This window comes from Equus caballus, chromosome 1, assembly GCF_041296265.1.
Source record: "Equus caballus isolate H_3958 breed thoroughbred chromosome 1, TB-T2T, whole genome shotgun sequence".
Lineage (NCBI taxonomy): Eukaryota > Metazoa > Chordata > Mammalia > Perissodactyla > Equidae > Equus > Equus caballus.
This window is the reverse complement of record NC_091684.1, coordinates 160,149,873-160,166,939: the sequence shown is the minus strand read 5'-3', so window position 1 is coordinate 160,166,939 and position 17,067 is coordinate 160,149,873. Positions and strand designations below refer to the sequence as shown.

Below are 17,067 nucleotides of genomic sequence, written 5' to 3'. Positions count from 1 at the left end.
TCCAATCTATGAACATGGGATGTTTTTCAGTTTATTTAGGTCTTCTTTAATTTCTTCCGGTAATACTTATAGTTTTCAATGTAAGAGTCTTGCCTTCTTAGTTAAATCTTTTCCTATGTATTTTATTCTTTTTGACACTATTGTAAATTGAACGATTTTCTTAATTTCTTTTTTGAAAAGGAAGTTACTGTTTCATATTGTATATTTTTCATTGCATAGAAATATAGCTGTGTATTTATTTTTTTAAAGATTGGCACCTGAGCTAACTACTGTTGCCAATCTTATTTTTTTTCCTGGTTTGTCTCCCCAAATCCCCCCAGTACGTAGTTGTGTACTTTTTAGTTGTGAGTCCTTCTAGTTGTGGCATGTGGGATGCTGCCTCAACGTGGCCTGACAAGTGGTACCATGTCCTCGCCTGGGGTCCGAACCAGCGAAACCCTGGGCCACCAAAGTGGAGCGTGCGAACTTAACCACTGGGCCACAGGGCCGGCCCCTATAGCTGATTCTTGTATGTTGATTTTGTACCCTACAGCTTTGCTGAATTTGTTTATTAACTGACAGGTTTTTTTTTGTGTGTGTGTGTGTTCTTTAGAGTTTTCTTCGTATAAAATCACATCATCTTTGAATTTACTTCTTCCTTTCCAATTTGAATGCATATTTCTTTCTTTTTCTTGGTCTGATTGCGCTAGCTAGAACTTCCAGTACTATGTTGCATTGAGGTGATGAAATTGGGAGCATTGTGGTTTTAATTTGTGTTAAAGTTGAACGCCTTTTCATATACTTATTGCCCGTTGGGATTGCTCAGCTGATAATATATGTGAGGGTCTGTTCTTGGTGTCCAGAGCTTTAGTCAAGTGGGTGTGATTGATTAAATCGTTGGCCAGGGGATTGAACTCAGTCTCCAGCTTCCTCCTTCCCCTCCCTGGAGGTCAGGTGGCTGTAAAGTCCCAATCCTCTGATCACAGAGTTGGTCTTTCTAGTGCTCAGCCCCCATCATGAATGACAAAGACACTGGTATCACTCATGAATTTCCAAGGGTTTTAGAAGCTCTGTGCGTGGAACGCTAGAGAAGACCAGGCAAATGGTACATATATGTAATTTCAAAAGTTTAAATAAAACTACATGATGAAAAATAGTACTCCCTTGCTTCACTCCTCTTCACCTTCTAATTTCCTTGTTAGAGGAGATTTGTTTTTCCATTTTTAATCATTTCTCGTGATATTTGTCTCTGTCTAAATCATATGCTTAATGCCAGCTAATTATCAGTTTTATGTTATCCAGGTCTTTCAGCTGTTACTCTTCTCGAATCTTGTTAGTATAGTTACACAGAAAAAGCGTCCGTTCTTTAATGTTATGATATATGCTATACTGCTGAGCCAAGTAGTATACCATAATTACATTTTCTTGTATAACTTTTTCAGTAGTTAATTGTTGCCATGTTTTTTCTTTTCCTTAGTTTTCTATGTAGCTGGTACTAATTCTTCTCAAATTCTTCAGTTAAGCCTGAAATCTCTTAGTTCATTCACACCCTCAGATACATTCATCTAATGAACGTAAACTTTTTTTTTTGTCTCCTCTGGATACTACCCTTAGTCGTTCTTTATCCTCCTTTACCACTCAAACTGGTGGGTCTCTTAAGACCTGCCTTCTTGGGATTTCGCTTTGCTGTCATCTGGCTGTCTGTACATTTACCTTTCTCTTATGTAGGTCCTCCTGTTTCCTGTATCTTAAGCTATCTGTCTTGGTTTGTTTTCTCTTTTTTTGTCAAGTACATATTTCAGTAGTTTCCTAAGAAAGGATGTATGGGACATAGAATTTTAGAATGTTTAAATAAAATCGCTTTTGATGAAAATAGTAGTCCCCTGCTTCACCCCCTCCTAACCCCTAATTTTCTTCTTGTGTGTTGAAAAATAGCTTTATTATGCCCTCATACTTTATAAATTATTTGATTTGGCATAGAGTTCTATGTTGAAAATGTGCCGTTGTGTTCTACTTCCTCATTGAGAAGTTTGTTTTTTCAGGTTTATTGAGAAATAATTGATATACATTACTGTATGAGTTCAGGGTGTACAGCATGATGGTTTGATTTACATATATTGTGAAATGTTTATTGTGGTAGGTTCAGCTAACATCCATCTTCTCATATAGATACAATAAAAAGAAAAAAATTTCCTCCTTGTGATGAGAACTTAGGGTTTACTGTCTTAACAATTTTCCTTTATACCATACAGCAGTTGTTAACGATACTTATCGTGTTCTCCATTATATCCCTAGTACCTCTTTATCTTATAACTGGAAGTTTGTACCATTTCTGTTGAGAAGTTTGATGCCATTTTGGTTCCTGGTCATTTGAGGGCTCTTAAGATCTTTTGTTGATCCCTCATATTATGAAATTTCACAGTGATGAGCCTTGGTATGGTTTTTCTCATCGTGTTATGTTTTTTCTTTCTTTCTTTCTTTTTTTTTTCTGTGAGAAAGATTGGCCCTGAGCTAACATCCATTGCCGATCTTCCTCTTTTTTTTTTTTTTTTTAAAGATTTTATTCTTTTCCTTTTTCTCCCCAAAGCCCCTCAGTACATAGTTGTATTTTCTTTGTTGTGGGTCCTTCTAGTTGTGGCATGTGGGATGCTGCCTCAGTGTGGTTTGATGAGCAGTGCCATGTCCGCGCCCAGGATTCGAACCAACGAAACACTGGGCCGCCTGCAGCGGAGTGCACGAACTTAACCGCTCGGCCATGGGGTTAAGTTCCTCTTTTTGCTTGAGGAAGATTGTCCCTGAACTAAAATATGTGCCAGTCTTCCTCTCTCTTGTGTGTGGGATGCTGCCACAGCATGGCTTGGTGAGGGGTGTGTAGGTCTGTGCCTGGGATCCAAACCTGGGAACCCTGGGCCACTGAAGCAGAGTGCGAGAGCTTAACCACTGTGCCACTGGGCTGGCCCCCTGTGTTATGCTTTTTCAATTAAGAAATTCATGTTCTTTGGTTCTAGGAACATTTTTAGTATTATTTCTCTGATAATTTTTTCACTTTCATTTTTCTGTTTTCTTTTTTTTTTTAAACTCCTGACAGTTGGATGGATTGATTATCATATATAATCTTTTATTTCCTATCTTTTTGCTCTACTTTATGTAAGATTTCCTTGATTTAGCTTCTAAGTTACTGAAATTTTTATTGCATCTGTCAGATTGCAATTTCCAAGAGCTTTTTTTTTCTTTCACACTCTACATTCCCTTTTCCCAGTAGATCTCTTTTTTTCCTGTTAGTCTAATAAGCACCAGTTTCATGGAAGACATTATGTTATGGGTTCTTCTGATGTACATGTCTTTGTTGTAGCCTGTATTAAATTAAATACGCTGTATAGGCATACCTTGGAGATTTTGCGGGTTTGGTTCCAGACCACCACAATAAAGCAAATATTGCAATAAAGCGAGTCACAAATTATTTGGTTTCCCAGTGTATATAAAAGTTCTGTTTACACTATACTGTAGTCTATCAAGTGTGCAAAAGCACCATGTCTAAAAAAACAATGTACATAATTAAGAGAAATTTATTCCTGAAAAATGCTAACCATCATCTGAGTCTTGAGCTGTAATCTTTTTGCTGGTAGGGGTCTTGCCTTGATGTTGATGGCTGCTGACTGATCAGGGTGATGGTTGCTGAAGGTTGGGTTGAGTGTGGCAATTTCTTAAAATAAGACAACAATGAAGTTTGCTGCATTGATTGACTCTTCCTTTCATGAATTTCTGTATGGCATGTGATGCTCTTTGATAGCATTTTACCCATAGTAGAACTTCTTTCAAAATTGGAGTCAGGCCTCTCAAACCCTGTCACTGCTTTGTCAGCCAAGTTTATGTAATATTCTAAATCTTTTGCTGTCATTTCAACTGTCTTCATAGCATCTTCACCAGGAATAGATTCCATCTCAAGAAACCACTTTCTTTGCTCATCCATAAGAAGCATGAAGCTCTTAAAGTTTTATCATCAGCAGTTCAGTCACATCTTCAGGCTCCCCTTCTAATTCTAGTTCTCTTGGTGTTTTTATCACATCTGCACTTACTTGTTCTACTGAAGTTTTGATCTCCTCAAAGTCATCCGTGAGGGTTGGAATCAGTTTCTTCTGAACTCCTGTTAAGGTTGATATTTTGACCTCTTCCCGTGAATCATGAATGTTCTTAATGGCATCTAGAGTGGTGAATCTTTTCCAGAATGTTTTCAATTGACTTTGCCCAGATCCATCAGAGGAATCACTGTCTATGGCAGCTGTAGCCTTACAAAGTGTATTTCTTAAATAATAAGACTTGGAAGTCAAAATTACTCCTTGATCAATGGGCTTGCCGAATGGATGTTGTCTTAGCGGGCACGAGAACATTAATCTCATTGTACATCTATCTCCATCAGAGCTCTTGGGTAACCAGATGCGCTGTCCATGAGCAGTAATATTTTGAAAGGAGTCCTTTTTTTCCTGAGCAGTAGGTCTCAACAGTGGACTTAAAATATTCAGTAAACCATGTTGTAAACAGATGTGCTGTCATCCAGGCTTTGTTGTTCCATTTATAGAGCCACAGGCAGAGTAGATTTAGCATAATGCTTAAGGGCCCTAGGATTTTCGAAATTGTAAATGAGCATTGGCTTCAACTTAAAGTCTCCAGCTGCATTAGCCCCTAACAAGTGAGTCAGTCTGTCCTTTGGAACTTTGAAGGCAGGCATTGACTTCTCCTCTCTAGCTATGAAAGTCTTAGCTGGCATCTTCTTCTGTTTTGTCTACATTGAAAATTTGTTTTTTAATGTAGCCACCTTCATTGATTTTCTTAGGTAGATCTTCTGGAAACGTGCTGAAGCTTCTACATCAGCACTTTTGCTGCTTCATCTTACACTTTTACAGAGGCAGTTTCTTTTCTTGAACCTCATGAACTGACCTCTGCTAGCTTCACACTTTTCTTCTGCAGCTTCCTCACCTCTCTCAGCCTTCATAGAGTTGAAGAGAGTTAGGGCCTTGCTCTGGATTAGCTTTTGTTTTAAGGGAATGTTGTGGCTACTTTGATCTGTCCACACCACTAAAACTTTCTTCATATCAGCAATAAGGCTATTTTGCTTTCTTATCATCTGTATGTTCACTGGAATAGCACTTTTAATTTCCTTCAAGAACTTTTTCTTTGCATTCACAAGTTGGCTAATTACTTGATGCAAGAGGCCTAGCTTTGGGCCTGTGTTGGCTGTCGACGTGCCATCCTCACTAAGGTTAATCATTTCTAGCTTTTGATGTAAAGTGAGAGATGTGCAACTCTTTGTTTCACTTGAACACTAGAGGCCATTAATTGGCCTAATTTTAATCTTCTTGTATCTCAGGGAATAGGGAGGCCTGAGGAGAGGGAGACAAGGGGAATGGCAGTCAGAACACACACATTTATCAGTTAAGTTCACCGTCTTGTATGTGCATGGTTTATGGAGCCCCAAAATAATTAACTAGTAACATCAAAGATCACTGATCACAGATCATCATAACAAATATAATAATGACCAAGTTTGAAATATTGTGAGAATCACCAAAATGTGAGACAGACATGCTGTGAGAAAAATGGTGCCAGTAGAGTTGCTCGACACAAGGTTGCTACAAACTTTGAATTTGTGAAAAAAAAACCCAGTATTTGTGAAGCACAGTAAAGCAAAGTGCAATAAAATGAGATATACCTGTATTGTCTACTTGTCTCCTGCACTGGTCTGCACTATGTCTGTATTGTCTACATTCCTTGAATGTAGGGACTGTGCTTTATTTACTTTGGTAATCCCTGTGCTCAACAAAATGTGTCTGACAGATTGTAGGTGCTTGGCAAATGTTCGCTGAACGAGTTTATCTATGGCACTTAAAGCTTTTTAAGTGTGTCTCAGAGTGGCTGGTATATGTCTTATTTATTTGTTGCATTGATTACGTACTGCCAAAAAAAAAGTGTAATTCTTTGAATTAATTGATGTGTACTACATTGATTTTGCCCATATTCTTGCTTAGATAATCTTTGATCTAATTTATTTGGATAGAGACTTCATAGAAGTGTGAAACTTTAGGATTGTTTGCAAAATCTTCTTGCCAAGACAAATTTCATGCATTATGCATAAAGGTTTTATTGGAAGATAAGGAGAGAGACTTTCTGTGAACGTTTCTAACTTAGCAAGTTTCATTCCTCAGGATGATGTGGAAGTAGTCATTGCAGTAGCAGCCAAGAACTAGCTTTATGAGGTTCGCAGCTATGGCAAACAAAATTTGGGTCATATGGCTAAATGAAGGTAGAGATTTTTTTCTTACACTTTGGACGTTAGGGTCTTGAAATGTGAAGATAATGAGAGAATCATTAAGTGTGAATATACTAAGTTACTTAATAGAGAATGGCATTTATATATGAATATACATAAAAACAGATAATAGGGAAAGGGAAAAGAGAAAGGTTGTTTTGCTTAACCTTTAAAGACATAAAGGAAGACTGGATTGTGGTGATGATCGCAAAATAAATTTATTGAAAATCATTGTCGTCACTTAAAATGGGTGGATTTTATGTTGTGTAACTTATACAATAAAGCTGTTAAAAGAAAAACGGATAAAGAGCTGTTTCCACCAGTTAAGTGAAATTTTTGAAAACGGGAAGTTGTTTTAGCTTTTACTTTTTCTTTTTTTGGTGAAGAAGATTGGCCCTGAGCTGACATCTGTTGCCAGTCTTTCTCTTTTTTTTTCTTTTCTTTTTTTTTTTTGAGGAAGATTAGCCCTGAGCTAACTACTGACAGTCCTCCTCTTTTTTGCTGAGGAATCCTGGCCCGAGCTAACATCCGTGCCCATCTTCCTCTGCTTTCTATGTGGGACGCCTACCACAGCATGGTGTGCCAAGTGGTGCCATGTCCACACCTGGGATCTGAACTGGTGAACCGCAGGCCGCCGAGAAGCGGAACGTGCGAACTTAACTGCTGCGCCACCGGGCTGGCCCCAAGTCTTCTCTTTTTGCTTGAGGAAGATTGTCCCTGAGCTGACATCTGTGCCAGTCTTACTGTTTCATATGTGGGACACTGCCACAGCATGGCTTGATGAGGGGTGTGTAGGTCTGTGCCTGGGATCCAAACCTGTGAACCCCAGCCTGCCGAAGTGGACTGCGTGAACTTAACTACTATGCCACAGGGCTGGCCACAAGCTTTTACTTTTAAGTCTGTAATCCTTCTTGGCTTAATTTTTGTGTATGGTGTGAGGGTGGAGGTCAAGGCTCATATTTTATCCATGCAGATATCTAGGTGCTTCTGGCATCATTTATTGAAAGACTTTATTTTCCCCATTAAAATGCACTTGTGCCTTGGAAAATCAGCTGACTATATATGGGTGGGTCTATTTTTGGACTAAATTCTCTTCCATCTGTTTGTCTATTCTTTTGCCAATACCATACGGTCTTGATGACAGTAGTTACAATAAATCTTGGAATTTGGTAGTGTAAGCCTCCAAATTCTGATAGTATATAGAAATATAACTGATTTTTTTATATTAATCTTGTATCTGATGACTTTGTTGAATTCACTTACTAGTTTGTAATTCCTTTGGATTTTCTACATACACAATTATGTTGTCTCTGAACAAAGTTAGTTTTACTTCTTCCTTTTCAATCTTTACACCTGTAAGCTCTCTTGCCTTATTGCCCTGTTTGGACTTTCAGTACTATGTTTTAACTAAATTTTGAGACTGGTCATTCATGTCTCCTGATCTTAGAGAAAATCATTTGACATATCTTGTTGGATATTATGATGTTGGCTGTAGGTTTTTTGTAATGCCCTGTATCACATTGAGAAGCTTTCCTTCTAGTCCTAATTTCCTGAGTGGTGTTAAGAAAGAGTGTTGAATTTTATCAAATGATTTTCCCGTATCCATTGAGGGTGTCATATGTTTTTCTCCCTTTATTTTGTTAATATGCTTAGTTACATTGATTGATTCTTTTGGAGGGCGAGGGTGAGGGCTTGAAATAGTATACTATCCTTGCATTCCTGGGATAAATACTACCTGGTTATAATATCTTTTTTAATATTACCAAATTCACTTTGCTAATATTTTGTTGGGGGTTTTTGCACCTGAATTCATGAGGGGTATTTGTTTGTAGTTTTATTTCTGGTACATTGGTTTCAGGGTCATGCTTTCTTCATAAAACAAGTTGTAAAGTGTTGCATTTTCCTGTATTTTCTGAGTTTGTGCAATATTGGTATTTTTTCTTTATGTGTTTGATAGACTTCATCCGGGAAGCTACAGAGTTTTCTTTGTTGGCAGGTTTCAAATCACAGATTCCATTTCTCTGTTGTTTTCTATTGATTTTTTCCTCTCATCTTTATTTCCTTCTTTCTGTTTTCTTTTTGTTTAATTTGCCTAGCAGTTAGCAGACTAAGACCCATGGACCATACCTAGCTCACTGTTTATGTTTTTTGGCCTACAAACTAAGAATGGTTTTTATATTTTTAAATGATTGGGGGGGAAAAACAAATAAAAGAAGAATAATATTTTGTCACATGAAAATTATATAAAGTTCAAATTTGTGTCCATTTGTTAGAACAGGCTATGCATATTTATGTGTTGTCCGTGGATTTTTTTTAATGCTATAATAGCGTAGTTGAGTAGTTGCATAGAGACCATGTGGACTTCAAAGCCTAAAATTTTTACTATCTAGCCCTTTAAAAGTTTATCAACCCCTAACTAAGATAATTGCTTTTAGATGTTTTATTTAAAGCTATATTATTCCCTTTGAGCACTGCTTTAGGTGCATCCTACAAATTTTGATATGTTCTGTTGATAGTTGCTATTGATTTGTAGTTTGATTCTATTGTTGTTAGAGAACATGTGACTTAAAACCTTTGAAATTTATCATAACTTTGCTTTATTGTCTAGCATATGGTCTGTTTTGATTAATGCTTCTTATATACTTGAAAAATGATGTATGTATTGTACAGTTGTTGGATATAGTGTTCTATAAAGTCTTGTCAGGTAAGTTCGATTGATAGTATTGTTTAATTCTTATATCTCCTTACTGAATTTTTTTTTTTTTTTGGTTTGTTTGTCTTATCAGTTACTGAGAAAGGTGTGTTAAAATCTCCCAGTACAGTTGTAAATTAGTCTGTTTCTCTGTTTAGCACTATAAATTTTTGCTTCAGATATTTTGAAACTATATGATAACGTACACGTACATTTGGGGTTATGTCTTTTTGATGAATTGAGCCCATAAAATTTTTATAATGTCTCTATCTCTGATGGTACTCTTGTTTTAAAGTTTACTTTGTTTTCTTTCTTCTTGATTTTCTGTTTGCATGGTTGTATCTTTTTCCCTTCTTTTCCTTTCAGTCTGTGTCTTTTTGTTTAAATTGTGGTTCTTTTAAGCAGCTTATAGTTGGGACGTTGTCTGCTGTTAAAATCTCTTGACATTTAATTGGGCTGTTTTATTCATTTACTTTTTAGTGTTATTGCTGGTATGGCTGGGTTTTAAGCATTTCCTCTTGCTGTATTGTTTCTCTCATCTGTTCTTTGATTATCCTTCCCTGTTTTCATTTGAATTGAGTTTTAAAAATTGTATTTGTATTGCCTGTTGGTTTTCAGCTATACTTCTGTAGGCTTTTTTTTTTTTTTTGGTGTTTGTATTAGTTTGCTCAGGCTAATGTAACGAAATACTGTAGACTGGGTGGCTTAAACAACAGAAATTTATTTTCTCATAGTTCTGGAGGCTGGAAACTCCAAGTTGATGGTTTTGGCAGGGTTAAGTTTCTGCTGAGAGCTTTCATCCTGGCTTCTAGGCAGCTGCCTTCTAGCTGTGTCCTCATATAGGGGGAGGAGAGACTCCTCACCTTTATGACCTCATTTAACCTTAATTACCTCCTCCAGACCCTCTCCATCTGCAGTCACATGGGGTGTTAGAGCTTCAATGTATGAAATTGGGAGGGACACAATTCAATCCATAGCAGTGGTTATAGAGATTAAAATGTGCATAAATAACTTATCAAGTAGAATTGGATTATTCTAACAGTTCATGAACAGCTCATGTCCTTATAGTTCATGTCTTTATATATATGTTATATAAACTCCTAAAACATTATTTTATTTGCTTTAGATAGCCAGTAGTCATTTAAAGAAATATAAGGAAAAGCCTTTAATAGTTACTCAAATATTTATTTTTCCTCGGTCTTTTCTTTTGTTTCTGGATCCATTTTCATATTGGTTCATTTCCTAAGAACTTCCTTTAATATTTCTTTTAACTTTTTAAAAATTGAGATGTAATTCACAGCTATAAAATTCACCCTTTTAGGGGCTGGCCTGCTGGTATAGTGGTTAAGTTCACGTGCTCCGCTTCAGCAGCCTAGGGTTTGCCGGTTTGGATCCCGGGTGTGGGCCTACACACTGCTATCCAGCTGTGCTGTGCTAGGCGTCCTACATATAAAGTAGAGCAAGTTGGGCACAGATGTCAGCTCAGGGCTAACTAAACTTCCTCAAAAAAAATTCCACCCTTTTAAAGTGTACAGTTCACTGGTTTTTAGTATATTCACAGACTTGTCCAGTCATGACTACAGTCATTTTTGGGACATTTTCATCACCCCCAAAAGGAACTTTGTGCCCTCTGCTAGTCACTCCCTATTTTCCCTCAGTCACTCATCAACCCCACCCCAACCATATGCAACTTTTTTTTTTTCCTTTGTCTCTGGATTTGCCTATTCTGGACATTTTGTGTAAATGGAATCATATAATATGTAGTCTTTTGTGCCTGGCTTCTTTTACTTACATAGTGTTTTCAAAGTTCATTCATGTTATAGCATGTATCTGTACTTCATTCCTTTTATTGCTGAATAATACTCTGTGTGTGGATATACCACATTTTATTTATCCATTCATTAGTTGGTAGACATTAAGGTTGTTTCCACTTTTTGGCTATTATGCATAATGTTGCTGTGAAATCTGTGTACAAATTTTTGTATGCAAGAAATTTTGAGTGTTGATAAGCCCATTCTTTTCCCACTGAATTGTCTTGGCATCCTTGCCAGTTGAAATCAGTTGGTATAAATGTGGGTGTTTATTACTGGACTCTGAATTCTGTACAGTTAATCTGTATGTTTAGCCTTATGCCAATATCACACTGTTTTGATTACTGTAACTTTATAGTAAGTTTTGAAATTGAGAAGTATGAGTCCTCAAAGAATTTTGTTCCTATTTTTTGACATGTTTTTGGTTATTTTGAGCTCTCTTGTATTTCCATATGAATTGTAGAATCAACTTGTCAATTCCCACAAAAATCGCAGGTGGGATCTTGATAGGGATTGTGTTGGATCTCCAGGTCACTTTCAGAGAGTATTGCTCTCTTACCAATATTAAATCTTCTAGTACATAAACATAGGATATTTATCCTTTTATCTAGGTCATATTTAATGTCTTTCAACAATGTTTTGTAGTTTCCTGTATAAAAGTCTTACACCTCTTTGGTTCAATTTATTCCTAAGTATTTTATTCTTGTTGATGCTATTGTAAATGAAATTGTTTTGTTTATTCCTAATGTGTAGAAATAAAATTTTTGCATGTGTGTATTCATTTTGGATCCTGCAGTCTTGCCAAACTCATTTATTAGTTGCAGTAGTTTTTTAATGTAGTCTTTAGGATTTTTCTATATACAAGATAATGTCATCTGTGAATGGAGAATTTTACTTCTTCCTTTTCAATCTGGATGTCTTTTATTTCTTTTTCTTGCCTAATCACCCTGGTAGATCCTCTAAGTACAGTTGAGTAGAAGTGATGAGAGCCAATATCCTTGTCTTTTTTCTTATCTTAGGAGGTGATATTTCTTGTGCTGTCTGAATTCTGTCAGCTATCTGAAAATGTCTTTAGCCTTGAAGACTTCTTTTGGTAGATCTTAGAACATTAGGTTGATTCTTCAAATACTTCATGATGAGTGTCTTTCCATTGTTTTCTGGCATATATTGTTTCAAATGAGTAGTCAGCGTGTGGCATTCTCATTGTTAGTCCTCCCGTGTAGTGTGTCTTTTTTCTCTGCTGCTTATAAGGTTTTTCTTTTGATCTTTAATTTTCACCAACCTGATCTTTATGTGCTTATCTATGACTCTCTTTGCATTTGTTATCCTTGGTGTTTGCTGAGCTTCTTGGAAGTTAGGTTAAAATCTTTCGCTTTTGGAATGTTTTTCATTTTCTTTTCAAATGTTTCTCCTTTCTTTCTCCTGCCTTTTTGGAAGTGCTGTTACTAGTATGTTAGATCATTTGGTGGTGTTCCACAGGTGTCTGACACTCTTTTCTTTTTTCTTTTCTATTCTTTAGGTGATTTGCTTTAGTTAATTTCAGCTCACTTCTGGGTTTCAGATGTGTTAAGGGTGGCGTTGGACTCCTCTGTCTGATGTGACCTTGGGATCTAAGCGCTGGGAGACTCCAAGTTCTCTGTTTTCATGCCATGTTTCCTGCATCACTGCTGCTTATTCTGCAGAAATCCCCTGGAGGATAGTTGGTGGGAGCAAGGACTAATTTTCTGTTTGGGGTTCTCCTGATTCTAGTCTGTCCATACTCAGGCATTAAAAGTTTGCCTGACTTCTTTGTGTCCCAGCAAAGATCTTTTGCCTATAGCTACTTTTTTCTCTGTTCACTTGTGCTTCAGGCAGTGTAAATGCTACTCAGGGTTGAAAAATTTTGGCAATCTGCAGTCACGTAGAGAAGACTGGTTCCTTTTTCTAATTCAGTTCATTTAGACTTATTTGTGTCCAAAGGTCTTCCATGGCTTTAAAGAAAAAGAAGGTTTTTAATTTATCTGGTATTTTCTCATTGTTATGATGGAAGTGATGGTTTTGTGATCTCCCACATTCTAACTGGAAGCGAACATCCTCCATTGAAAGATTTTTGAGCAAGGTCAAGATCTTAAGTAAATCATGCAAGGAACAAGTAACTGTACATTGACAGAATGGTTGCTTGTGCATATTTGAGATAAATGAAAGTTTTACAAAGACAATGACTTTAATTGGGTTAGTTAGTTCTAGCATGTCCTCAAGATACGTTGGTACAGTTTGTATACTTTCAATGGTTAGTTGGGAGGAGGGAGAAACTAAAAAGATGATTTTATTTTTTTAATGAATTATGAACACTAGATCTACCTAGGTCATATGTACTTGCCTTCAACTACCCTACCCTTTGATTTTGGAATAATTAAGGTGGATTCTTTATATTGAAAGTGAATTTCCCTATTTTAAAATAGAAAACTCACCTGGCAACACCATCGTGAATAAACTAAAAAACTACTGGATTGTACATTTTTAAATGGTTAAAATGTTATATGAATTTTATCTCAATTTAAAAAAGAAGAGAAAAATTAGCGGGAAGTTTAAAAGGCCTTTCCTGATGTTTATTGCAATTTGTAATTGCAGTGGACTTTTGTTTGCTTTTACTGCACTTGGTAATCAATGTGTAGATTGATTTCTATAGTTTGATTTTGGGTCAGTGCCAGGTGACTTTCAAAATTGAGTTCATTTGAAAAATACCATTAGGAAAACAAGTGTTATATCTTGCTTTCTGATTTAGTGATAAGAGGGGCACTTGTTAAAGCTTTACTCTTTATATATTTTCTGTGAGAAATGGACAGAAAATGTAAAACTATGATGTTGATAAACTGCTTTTGAGAATCTTATGTTAAACAGAGTGTTTTTTGAGGAATGGCTTGTGAAATCTGATGTGTCGCTTGGTTTCCAGGAATCTTTTTTTCTCTTGAGTCTTATTTATGGATAGTTCTGTCCTTTTTAACCCTACCTCCCCTGTATCTCCAGTCTTGTTGCCAACAATTTTGAAGACGGCTCTCATGTAGCATCACCATTAGACCCGAATGGAAACTTCAATGTTGTCATTAAAGAGGAACCACTAGATGATTATGAATATGGACTTGGTGAGTGCCCAGAAGGGGTCACTGTGAAACAGGAAGAGACAGATGAGGAAACAGATGTATACTCCAACAGTGATGATGATCCTATACTGGAAAAACAGCTAAAGAGGCACAATAAAGTTGATAACCTAGAAGCTGACCATCCGTCTTCTAAATGGCTACCAAACAGCCCATCAGGTGTTGCTAAAGCCAAAATGTTCAAATTAGATGCTGGAAAGATGCCAGTAGTCTATCTGGAGCCTTGTGCTGTCACCAAAAGCACAGTGAAGATTTCTGAGCTCCCTGATAACATGCTTTCCACATCTCGAAAGGATAAATCTTCTGTGTTGACAGAGTTAGACTATTTGCCTATGTACATTGAAAATTCCAATGAGACTGGCTTCTGCTTAGGCAAAGAATCAGAAAATGGTCTTAGAAAACATTCACCAGATCTCAGAGTGGTACAGAAATATCCCTCACTTAAAGAGCCTCAATGGAAATATCCTGATATATCTGACAGCTTCAACACAGAAACAATACTTGACAGTTCAAAGAGTTCAACTGGGGACTCATTTTTAGGAAAAGAGGACTTAGGCAGAAAGAGAGCAACTATGCTTAAGATTTCAACAGCCTCCAAGGCTGTGAATGCTAATCAGAATTCCCCTCTAAATGTACCTGGAAAAAGAGGAAGGCCACGAAAATTGAAACTCTCTAAGGCAGGGCGACCGCCTAAAAACACAGGAAAATCTTTAACTTCTACGAAGAACACTCCCCTGGGTCCTGGGAGTACCTTTCCAGATGTGAAGCCTGATCTGGAAGACGTGGATGGTGTTCTCTTTGTTTCCTTTGAATCGAAGGTAAGATTGTCATTTTCAGCATTCTTTCTAAGGGCAAATAGTCATTCTTGAGTTGTATACTTTGATAACTTAGAATCTAGTTTTTGTGAGTGCATCCATTATGTAAGCTTGCGTGCCTGGAGAGGGGAACGTCTCCATAATGTTTGGTTTAGTTAACAGGTATCACTTAAGATATTTTGTTTGAATGGACTTAAAAAATTATGTCTGCTTTGATCTCAGTTCATGATTTTTGCATTGTGTTTAGGTTGAATTTTTAAAATCTTTGGGTCTTACTCAAATTTTCATTATTATGGACTTTAAAAAAGCATGAATACATGAAAAGTTTACTAACTCTTTTGGGGCGCCCTATCCCCTGATTTACATCAGCAATAGAAGAGTACATTGGAGAACCACGTATTAGTAGGCTTCTTAATTCTGCTATCTTACATGTCGATAGTTTCTTTCTTTTACTCTTGAACCAGATTATTTTTCTTTCAGATTTTTATAGAAGCTTAGTGTTTCTAAACTGGCTACACAGAGGTTGAATTCTCTCTACCTGGTCTTTTCCTCCCCCCTTGTTAATTGCTGAGAAAGCTGTCTTTACATAGGCTCTAAGAAATCAGTATGCAAATGGGTACAAATATAGTTTTAGGTCATTTATCTGAATATGTTATATTCAGGTTTTTTGCTCTCTTTTTTTCTTTCTGATTATTAAAGTAATGTTTAGAATATTTAGAAAATACCCTAAAGTATCCAAAGGAAAAAAATGTTCCTAGTTTACTTTTAAGCTTTTAGAAGTCATATATGACCTTTTTGTTTGTTTTTTGTTTTTTTTGTTTTTTGTTTTTTTAATATAGGAAGCTCTAGACATTCATGCAGTTGATGGGACAACAGAAGAACCCTGTAGTCTTCAGGCATCAACCACAAATGACCCAGGTATTACCTAATAGTAAAAAAAAAAGATCTATTTGGGATTTGGCTCCAGAAGTGGAAGATGCAATGTTCATTTTTCTGTAGGATATAGTAGCTTATTTTATCATTGTTTTCTGAGTAGGTTGCAGAGCAAGAATTTCCCAATTGGAAAAGGAATTGATAGAAGATTTGAAGGCCTTGCGGCACAAGCAGGTGATACATCCTGGTCTTCAAGAAGGTAATATTCTCTAAAAAAAAAAAGATACAAGCCAACTTTTAATTTTATTCTCTTTCTTCTCTGCTTCCCATCTCTTCCCCCTCTTCCTTTTTCTCCTTCCCCCTTTTTCTGTTTTGTCTCCTTTCCCCCATCCTTGATTTCATTTCTTTCAGCGCCTCTCTAAGCTTACATTTTTGTCTTCTCTCTGTCCATGACTCTTCCCTTTAACTTAAAAACATGTCTAGGTCTTTTTTAGCGTAAGAGAAATTTACTTGTGAAGCATAATATCTTATGCATTAAAAAAATGTATCAAGAAAGTGGTGTTTTCTCTTTTCTTTCCTATATCCCAGTATTTTCCCCTCTATTTCTCATCTTTAAATTTTGGTTGCTTTTGTTTTTGTGTTTTTTTTGAGGGGAGGGTCCTACTTATTCTTAAGCACTTAGTAATATATTTGAGTGTGTAAATAGAAGAATACTTTTCTTTCTCGTGTGGCTGTAAACATATTTTATATGTTTCATATATTTCTTGGGACTTATTTTAAAATTTTCATTATTATCTCTATTTTGTTGTAATAGATTATCTTGACTTTGATTACATCACTTAATCCTTTTTTTAAAATAATGAAATCTGTACTTACTGCCATCGTAGTAACTACTGATTTTCCTGTTTGCACTGTAAATGAAAGATTGTAAGCCATGCCCCAAGTTTTAGTTTCTTTTTTTTTTAAGATTTTGTTTTTCCTTTTTCTCCCAAAGCCCCCCAGTACATAGTTGTATATTTTAGTTGTGGGTCCTTCTAGTTGTGGCATGTGGGGTGCCATGTGAGCATGGCCTGATGAGCAGTGCCATGTCCGCACCCAGGATTCGAACTGGTGAAACCCTGGGCTGCTGAAGCAGAGCACGCAAACTTAACCATTCGGCCGCAGGGCTGGCCCCCTAAGTTTTAGTTTCTTAAATCTTTGATTTTAGCTGTGCTTCTTGGAGTAGTTTATTGTGTTTTTGACTGTTAGTCAGTTTTGTTTTCAAAGGACTATTTAGCTGATTTACATTATATAGTAGATAATTTATATGAGAGTCTAAGCATTATATACTAACAAATGAAAAGTTGATTTATAAAATAATCGTTCAGTTTCTAAATCAAGGTAATACCTGAAGAACTTTTGCTTTAATATGAGATGGCTTGTGTGACAGTGTGATCTTAAAGTTTGCAAATCTCAA

At 36.4% G+C, this 17,067-nt stretch overlaps 1 protein-coding gene across 39 annotated transcripts in view; it reads left to right on the top strand.

Moving 5' to 3' along the window:
- MGA (MAX dimerization protein MGA) overlaps nt 1-17,067 on the top strand; it is a 153,167-nt gene that overhangs the window by 78,904 nt on the left and 57,196 nt on the right. For all 39 annotated transcript variants that reach the window (XR_011427329.1, XR_011427327.1, XR_011427334.1 and 36 more), the window contains 3 exons: nt 13,793-14,741; nt 15,578-15,656; nt 15,775-15,870. Coding sequence is in view for 30 of the 39 variants with exons in the window: in XM_023619444.2 (XP_023475212.1) it covers nt 13,793-14,741; nt 15,578-15,656; nt 15,775-15,870 (1,124 nt within the window). In the remaining 9 variants the exon portion in view is untranslated. The remainder of the gene's footprint in view (nt 1-13,792; nt 14,742-15,577; nt 15,657-15,774; nt 15,871-17,067) is intronic.